This window comes from Brachionichthys hirsutus, chromosome 17 (assembly GCF_040956055.1).
Source record: "Brachionichthys hirsutus isolate HB-005 chromosome 17, CSIRO-AGI_Bhir_v1, whole genome shotgun sequence".
Lineage (NCBI taxonomy): Eukaryota > Metazoa > Chordata > Actinopteri > Lophiiformes > Brachionichthyidae > Brachionichthys > Brachionichthys hirsutus.
Window position 1 is genome coordinate 2,008,184 of NC_090913.1, and position 9,393 is coordinate 2,017,576.

A 9,393-nucleotide genomic window follows, 5' to 3' on the forward strand; every position below is an offset into this window, starting at 1 on the left:
ATCCTCCGAGGACGGAACGCCTACAGTCAGACTGGTGGTTGTTGAGATTCAATCATGAAGCTTTCACTTTGTGTGTGACATGGCGACTCGTGCTGAGTCAACATATTTTTACCACTTATATAAATGAAGAGCCTCTCTGACAGAGCGCTGAAATAACCTGCTGAAAGTGGAGTGTCCAAGAACATTAAGGTGATCTGATTCGAGAACATTCAGGAATTGTCTTACAGTATCTCTCATGAGAAGTCTACTACTCCTGTACTTTCTTCTTGTCCCGTGAGGGGTTGCCACAGCAACCCAACCTTCTCCACTTCACCCTGTCCTTTGCATCGTCCTCCTCAACACCAGCCACTCTCATGTCCTCCCTCACTATGTCCATGTATCTTCTCCTGGGTCGTCCTCCAGCCCTGTTCCCTGGTAGTTCCATCCTCAGCATCTGAAGGAAGATTCCATCCATCTTAAACCGCTTATCCGTCTTGGGGGCAGCAGCCTAACCAGGGAAGCCCAGACTTCCCTCTCCCCGGCCACTTCTTCCAGCTCTTCCGGGGGGATCCCACGGCATTCCCAGGCCAGCCGAGAGACATATTCTCTCCAGCGTGTCCTGGGTCTTCCCTGTGGTCTCCTCCCAGAAGGAGGGAATATTAAAGATGGAAATAAAGATCCCACACAAAGTCAAACTTCAGGCCAGAGAACGTTTCTGTCCAAGTACAAAAAGAACTGTTTACAACATCCAAATGTTTTTGCAGCATTGTACCAAGTCCAAATGAGGATTGTGTGATTTTAGAGCCACAAAGCAGGAGCTAGAATGGACAGTTTACATTGTTAAACTGAGGGACAATAAGGTCCGGTTTTGGCTGGTCCTCTGTACCTCAGCCCATGTCATTTCGGCAGCCTTCGCCTCAGCGTCGATGCTCCTGCGCCAAGTCTGTCTGGGACGGCCCACTTTCCACTTCCCTTGTGGGTTCCAATCGAGTTCCTGTCTGGTGATGTTGGATGCCGGCTTTCATAGACTGTGCCCAATCTTGATCTCGGTCTCAATTGGAGCTTGACTTGTCCTGTCAAACATTTGTTCATTGGAGACAACTTCCGGCCACTTGATGCTGAGGATGTTTCTCAGAAATCTGTTGGTGAATGTCTGTAGCCTGTGGGTGTTGGACTTGGTTACGCACCATGTTTCTGAGCCATAAAGAAGGACAGACTTCATGTGGTGTTGAAGACCCAGATCTTAAGCCTGATACTCATAACCTTCCTAATGGTGATTTGAAGCACAGTCTTCTCAACTGCTGCTGCCACACGGCTAGCTTCTCTTTTGCCTCTTGCTGCGTGTGCAAGAGAAGGCTGATGTTATCTGTCAAGTCCAGATCCTCCAGCTGAAGTACCATAGCAAACCTGTCCTCTGGCCTGCTGTAGACTCACATGACCCAGTCAACCACCAAGCTGTTACAAAAAAATAACAGACGATTCCGTATTTCAAGGGATGGTTGGCAACCCTCGGTACAGTCTCTGATCTGTCTCAGCCTCTGGGAGAGCATGCCTTTGGAATTTATTACATAGCCTGTCATTGAGACCTCAAATAAGTCACGTAGTCAGAACTTTGACAATGGGTAGGCCTGGAATAATCAGGATGGACCTGATTCTCTCGCCTTCTCTCTATCTCTCTCTCTCTGAGAGTGCTCTAGTGTCTTGAGAGACTCGTGTTACGCTGACATCATCTTCACGGTAGCGGGATTTATTCTTCCTCTTGACATGTTAGTCTTATTCTCTCACATCTGCGATGCGCCACCTAGCGGCCTGAACTTGCCATAGCAGTATAGTCATGTGAGTGTAACTGAATTATAAAATGAATGAAAATAAAAGATTAGCAGAGGTGTCTTCTTCTGTTGTGTCATTTTTTAATACCGTTTCTACTTTTCCCTGTAGTATAATATTTTGTCTTCTACTAGTTGATGGTGAATGGTGCAGGGTTATTATAGTTAACGAAAACTAACAAAAAAACGAAAACTAGAATTGAAAAAACATTTTCGTTAACTGAACTAAATAAAAACTAAAATTAAAAGAGAAAACTAAAACTAACTAAAACGATATTGTCCGTTCACAAAACTAACTAAAACTAATAAAAATTAAAGACACTAATCCCTTCGTTTTCATCTTTATCGATTTTGAAATTGATTTATTTTGCTCGAGGAGTTACGTGAGCTGGCGGCTCCGTCCGGCTGTTCCCGTCACTGCTCGTTGAGACTCGGGTTGGTGACGTCACTACCGACGGAAGCCGGCAGGAAACGCCGAGCGCTCCAGCCCCATGTGGGATGTGTTTATTACGACGGAGAGAAACAAGAAAGCTAACTGCGAGATTGTAGCACGTTAGCAGCTATGCTGCGGACTGTTATATATAAAATATTATATATTGTTATATATAAAATATAAATTATTTTATGTTATCTTTTGTTGTGTTGTATTATTTTATTATTTTTTAATCCTGCGTCTGACAAATAACACAAAGTATGAAAAACTAAAACTAATAAAAACTAAATTAAACTAGCTGAATTAGAGAAAACAAATTCAAAACTAACTAAAACTAAACTATAATTAAAAATCCAAAACTATTATAACCCTGGAATGGTGGAACAATTAGAAAGGAACTCACAACTCCACTTTCAATGTTCCAATCAGACCAAGACAAGGATTGTACATTTTCAGTGGTCGGTGAGTTGTGATACTATTTACAATTATTTTGTTGTTGGGCGAGACTGGTCCGTCCACAAAAACACTCCGACTAGAAACATGCGTTTTGTGATACTATTTACAATTATTTTGTTTTTGGGCGAGACTGGTCCGTCCACAAAAACACTCCGACTGGAAACATGCGTTTTAATGGTGACACTTGTTTGCAAATCTAATACTATACTCATTGTAGACAATTCTTCTGACTTGTTGCTTTCACACAAACCTTTGTATTCGGCAGACAAACACTGACCGATGCTGACAAAAGACAAAAGAAGTGGTGGAGAAAGTTTACGTCATTACGTCAGAGTGTCCCGCAGCTGAAAACAGCGTTCTGATCACGTGACAGGTTGTTTATGCAACCCTGACGTCGCGTCGTTATGACGTGTTTTTGGGGGCGTGGTCGGTGTCACTGACTTGTGTTCGGATTGTGGCCCCAGCGGGTTTCGACTCGATCGGTCCTTGTTTTTGTTTTTTTTTAATCACCTCGTAATTTTCTTGACTCTGTGGACATGATTAAGAACGGGCACCATGCTAACGAAGAAGCCGGTACCGCCGGACCGGGCGGTCCAGCGTGCACACCGAAGAGAAGGCGGCTCGTCCGGGTGTGGTGTGACGGCTGGTGAGTCTCCGTCGGTGTTGCTTTGCTGAACGGTTTCCTGCAGCTTGTTGTTATTTACGTTGTGTTTTTTATGCATGCTAATGCTAGCTTGCGACTGACAGGAGCGCAACGCTCAAAGTCGCCGCAGAGATAAGGTGACGTCATTACCCGAGTGTGCGTGGAACGACGAGTTCTGGTTATTTCTCTCTCGAACTTTAAGAATATATATTTATTTTTATTAGAAAACTTATTTCCAGTTCTAACGGCACAGGAGAGACGGGAACTTTCAGAATAAAGCTCCGGTGATTAAACCCAGACATGACTGAAACTGTTAAGCTATGAATGTGTGACGTGGTGAATACGGGGCTAATTGACGGTCGCCAACAACGCCACTTTAGGACCGGCCCCTAAAGATATAGTTTTTCTTTTGGTCCCCAGCTCGCTTTAGCGGGTTCCCCACCCACAGGTCCGCTCACAATAACGACCAGCACGGCATTTACTACATACAAAACGCTTTATTTAACCCTAAAACAAGCTTCCGCTAAAACCACACCTTAAAACAAATTAACCAAGGTTTTAGACAAATGTGGTGGGAACTACTGTGAAAGCAACAAAGAAAACCCAACAAAGAAATATAAACGCACTCGAACTAAGGTCTAAACAAAACACACAAGAAAACATGCAGACTAACTAAACAGTTCCCACCACCCGCCGGAATAACCCTAATCAATACGGACATACACATACAATAAAGGAAGCTATCAACCTAGTAAAAAAAGATATATACAAAATCAATGCAAACAAAAAGGCAAGGCAGTGACCCTCCACGCCAACCTGAATTAACAGAAACCCCGGTCATTAAGAGCATTACCCAGATACGTCATGGAACAGTGCTAAATGAGTCAGTTCTACCTGCCTTCGAGATGACCACACCCAGCTGGCTCACTCCCGCTGGCGCTCCCTTCAGCCGGACGGTGGAGAGTGAGACCGGGAACGAGGCAGGGGAAGCGCCTATATACGCCCCGCCCCATCAGTGGCAATAGATTACAGGTGCTTCCACACCTGCCCGCTAATTGCCACCAATCACCCGGTTACAAATGATTATTTAAAAAAAAAGAAAGGTACCGACCGGAGGTGCAGGCGATCCTCACCGGATGGGGTTGAAGCTGAGCAAACACCCGACTTGCATTCATTCTCACCCTCACTGAGTGTCAAAGACATAAACAACGATCACAGTGAACATGGCTTTCTGAGCAAAGCACAACTGTTGTGTTGTTAATAGCCGTCTGGATCACAGTCAGGACATCTGCAGAATAATATGGAGATCCGGAGATACCACGGGTCGTGAAGCTATTCTAGATCCTCCCACAGATGTTCCCAGTCTAACCTCACCCCCTGCCGCTCTCCTGAAGCGGCTCGGGCTGTTTTTAAACCGCAGGGTGCCGATCAAAACCACAAGCAGAAAGGCTGCTTTGGAATAGATGTTGGCTGTTGAGGCGTGTGTTCCTGCGTGCTCACACTGTCTGTCATTAACCTGCAGCTATGACATGGTGCACTACGGTCACTCCAACCAGCTGCGGCAGGCCAAGGCCATGGCGGATCACCTGATAGTCGGGGTGCACACCGACGGTAAGATTGCGACACGCATCCAGTGCGCGTTTGTAACAAGCTATGCATGCTGGATATCTGGTTTAGCGTCTGCTATCAGCTTGTTACAGTGTAATAAACCCATATTAACATCTACTATCAGCTTGTTACAGTGTAATAAATCCCTATGAACGTCTACTATCAGCTTGTTACAGTGTAATAAACCCATATGAACGTCTACTATCAGCTTGTTACAGTGTAATAAACCCATATGAACGTCTACTATCGGCTTGTTACAGTGTAATAAACCCATATGAATATCTACTATCAGCTTGTTACGGTGTAATAAACCCATATGAATATCTACTATCAGCTTGTTACGGTGTAATAAACCCATATGAATATCTACTATCAGCTTGTTACAGTGTAATAAACCCATATGAACATCTACTATCAGCTTGTTACAGTGTAATAAACCCATATGAACGTCTACTATCGGCTTGTCACAGTGTAATAAACCCATATGAAGGTCTACTATCAGCTTGTTACAGTGTAATAAACCCATATGAATATCTACTATCAGCTTGTTACAGTGTAATAAACCCATATGAATGACTGGATGCTCTGATGAATATGTTATTTAACCGCTGAGTAACGACCGATGATGGTTCCTCCGCTCACAGATGAGATTTCCAAGCACAAGGGTCCTCCCGTCTTCACTCAGGAGGAGCGCTATAAGATCGTGCGGGCCATCAAGTGGGTGGATGAGATAGTGGAAGGCGCGCCCTACGTCACCACGCTGGCCACGCTGGACAAGTACAGCTGTGACTTCTGTGTGCACGGAGGTAATCCGGCGTGCGAGTCCCACTCTGTGCCCGAGCCTCCCGACGTGACGGTGAACTGATGTGTTTGCGTTCCAGATGACATCACCCTGACAGCAGAGGGTGCGGACTCGTACGAAGAGGTGAAGCGCGAAGGGCGCTACCGTGAATGTAAGCGCACGCAGGGCGTTTCCACGACTGACCTGGTGGGACGAATGCTCCTCATGACCAAAACCCATCACAGCAATCTGGTGCGTTCAGGCATCACGAGTCGATCTAACAGTCGCCGCCGTTTTGGGTCTGGCCTCGTCTTTTCATCTCTTATCATGTCTGCAGGATAATCCAGATTACCAGCAACACACGGACAACTTCGGAAAAGTAAGGAACATGCATCTTAAATGAAACGTAAAATAAATCAATGAATAGTAAAGCCTTTTCCTCAAAGCAGGGCAGCAGCCCAGCAGTGAACTAAATGTTTGTGTTTAAGGGTCCGAAGGGCAACAGTCCGTGGACAGGAGTGTCTCAGTTCCTCCAGACGTCTCAGAAGATCATCCAGTTTGCATCCGGAAAGGAGCCTCAGCCTGGAGACGCCATCATCTACGTGGCCGGGGCGTTCGACCTCTTCCGTATCCTTTTCCTGCAGAAATAAACGGGATGGATTTAGGAACCGTCATTTCCACGGTGCGTGCCGTTGTGGCTTTAACCGCCAAACCCTCGCAGACGTCGGCCATGTGGACTTCTTAGAGATGGTCTACAAGCAGGCGGAAAGGCCTTACGTCATCGTAGGCCTGCACTTTGATCAGGTACGTCTAACAACGCACGTCGACCGGATGATCGCTAAAAGGCCAGACACGAACCCGTCTGTGCTGTGTCAGCAGTTTCCAGCTCAGGCTCCTTCGAGTTGTGTGTCATCCTGATGATCGCTTGTAAAGGATTCCAGTTTGTTTCTAAAAAAAGATCTAAAAGTTTAAAATGAAAGTTTAAAATCATCTCATCCTTCCCGACAGGAAGTGAATCGCTACAAGGGGAAGAACTATCCGATCATGAACATCCATGAGAGGACGCTGAGCGTCCTGGCCTGTCGCGTGAGTCCACGCACGCACGCACACACACACACACACACACAGAAAACTTCATCAGAAATAATTCATTGATGTGAATCTTCTTTCTGGCCGTCTAGTATGTATCAGAGGTGGTGATTGGTGCGCCGTATGCGGTAAGCAAAGACCTGCTGGATCATTTTAAGGTGGGTTATTTATCACAACTGTGTGTGTAGTTTTGTGCTGAAGGTGACATAAAGTCTGTTATATGTTAGCAAAGCTAAATGTTGTACTTTGGTCTTTGTGCTGTACGGAAATTGAGGAAGGATAGTTCTAAATGCAGGAGGAGGAGGACAGACGGTCTGCATCTCTATCAAACAACGAGCTGCAGCGATTCCTGTCGACATGCAGACCTTGGGTAGCATCGAGCTAACAGTACAGTGAAACGGCTCCGAGCAGCTCGTAGATTCAGCCGGAACAGCTGCGACGATTTACTTTGAATTTCAAAGTATGCCCGTTTTTGTTGAGCGGGTTAATCTGGAAGTTGCTCCCAATGTTCAGGAGGCGATCAATAAGGCAGTTTGCACACAAACTATCACGACGTATAGCCTGCTGGTGGTTTTGGAGCCACAGCTTACACAGCTTTCTTTTTTTAATTCAATTCAGTTTTCAGTTTAGCTTTAATACCAGGGCTCTTTATTCTACAGAATCCCAGCAATCCCCCCATGAGCAAGAATATTAAGACGGAAGAGAGAGAAATGGCAGTCAGATAAATACTCAAGCACGTGTGAAACTCGTGGCCCGGCCGAATCACTGATTTATTTTAATGAGGAAGAAGTAATTGTGAACTTTTCAGGTTAAAATATTGCAGCCGCTTGAATAAATACATTTAAAATCTGTTTGGCCCACGACATGACTGCCTTGCGTGATGTGGCGCCACCTGGTGGAACCTTCCTATATCACAAGACAAACCTTCAATATGGTGATTTCTTTTTTTACGCTTTCACCAATTAAAGGTGTCAAAGATGAGGAAGGTTTGACTTTAAATGGTTAATATGAGAATATAATAATAGGTCTAGCTTATCAAATCTGATTCAACAGCAGTTTGCATGCAGGGGGAACCACGTGAGTGTTCTTGCTTGACCGCAGGTGGGCCTGGTGTGTCACGGCAAGACGGAGGTGTTTCCTGACAAGGATGGGTCAGACCCCTATGCTGTGAGTACAGGGTCTCTGCCCGCCTTGCTGTGCTTCAGGTCATATTAAAGTCAGCCTGATATCATTCATACAGAGGCACTACTTATAATCGACTCCCAATGATTAGTTGTCATGTGACTGGGTTTAGTGTTTATTGGCTGCAGAATTGTGTTTTTCCCTTGCATTATTTTGACGTAGCCCGTTTTCTTTTTGTTTTTTTTACCTTTAGGAGCCTAAGAAGAGGGAAATATTCCGGACCATCGACAGCGGGAACAACCTCACCACCGATGACATCGTCCAGAGAATCATTGCAAACAGGTCGGAGGCTTCCTCATCATCTTCATCTCCATCTTATTTCTCACGGTTTCGATCATTCTTCTGGTAATGGCTGAAACATATCGCGTTTTCCCAGGCTGCAGTATGAAGCCAGGAACCAGAAGAAGGAGGCCAGGGAGATGGAGGTGATCGAGTCGTTAAATAGGAAAGGGCAGCAGGACCAGAGTGAAGCTGCAGCCCATTGACGACGCCTCAAACCCGGTTCTGTGTCTGATCCCAGTACTCTCATCTTCAAACAATCTGATCCAGCAGGCTTAGAATAAGTCGGCCTGGAACAGAAATCAAAAACCCCAAAACAAAAGGGGCTTTGATCAGACCTGTCCCCCTGGACGCCCTGTCCTCTACTTTTGTTGCTGCCGTCTCCTGTCACACACGGCTTTTACTGATGATTTCACGCACGATGAGTCTGTGTTGGGTTAGAAGGGGAACCCATAATCATTAACACACTTTTATTGTTGTCCGCTTTTGTTTTTAAAACCAGATTAGTTTTAATAAACCATTTTACATGCGTCACCTGCATGAATGTGGCATTTAATCACTCGTCTCACCGCGCATTTACCTAAGTCGTGTCATAATTTTACCTGTGGGTTTTAACTAACTGCACTGATTGTGTGTGTGCATGTGTGTGTGTGTGTGTGTTTGGAGTGTTTCATTCCTGAAGCTATTCTCGTATTATTCTAAGGGCTTTAACTAGAATAATGTTGCTGTCAGTAAGGTTGTCTTTCTAAGGCTGACATGTCGTCTCTCTTCTCTTCTAAACATTGTGAGTCTGTGGGGAGTTATAAAGTGTGTATGTGGGACAGTAGCCAATAAACATGCTCTAAGTTTTAGACGTTTGACAAACTTTCACTTAATATATTGCAAATATATGAATTTCCCTTTTTAATAAATCAGCTGGTGAAATGGACAAGTGTCTTCTGGTGTTTGTTTTGAGACATTCAGTCAGAGATACCGTCTCACCGACACCGTTTCCACGGGAACAATAAAATGAGCGCAAAGCGTCATTACGCACAAAGGACGCTTTTAATCCGCCGGGTGCCGTGCGCGTATTGCCTGCCTCCATCCCTGAATGTTCCAACAGTTTGTTAACATGATT

At 45.1% G+C, this 9,393-nt stretch overlaps 1 protein-coding gene across 1 annotated transcript; it reads left to right on the plus strand.

Annotated features, from left to right (window-relative positions):
* The first annotated feature begins 3,188 nt into the window (after positions 1-3,188).
* pcyt2 (phosphate cytidylyltransferase 2, ethanolamine) lies at positions 3,189-9,207 on the plus strand. The gene is made up of 12 exons (XM_068750856.1): positions 3,189-3,340; positions 4,860-4,948; positions 5,590-5,751; positions 5,827-5,978; positions 6,064-6,105; positions 6,215-6,353; positions 6,448-6,530; positions 6,735-6,812; positions 6,908-6,973; positions 7,917-7,982; positions 8,191-8,279; positions 8,374-9,207. The coding sequence occupies exons 1-12, from the start codon at positions 3,231-3,233 to the stop codon at positions 8,480-8,482; spliced, it is 1,185 nt and encodes a 394-aa protein (XP_068606957.1). The 5' UTR covers positions 3,189-3,230; the 3' UTR covers positions 8,483-9,207.
* Positions 9,208-9,393: the final 186 nt, after the last annotated feature.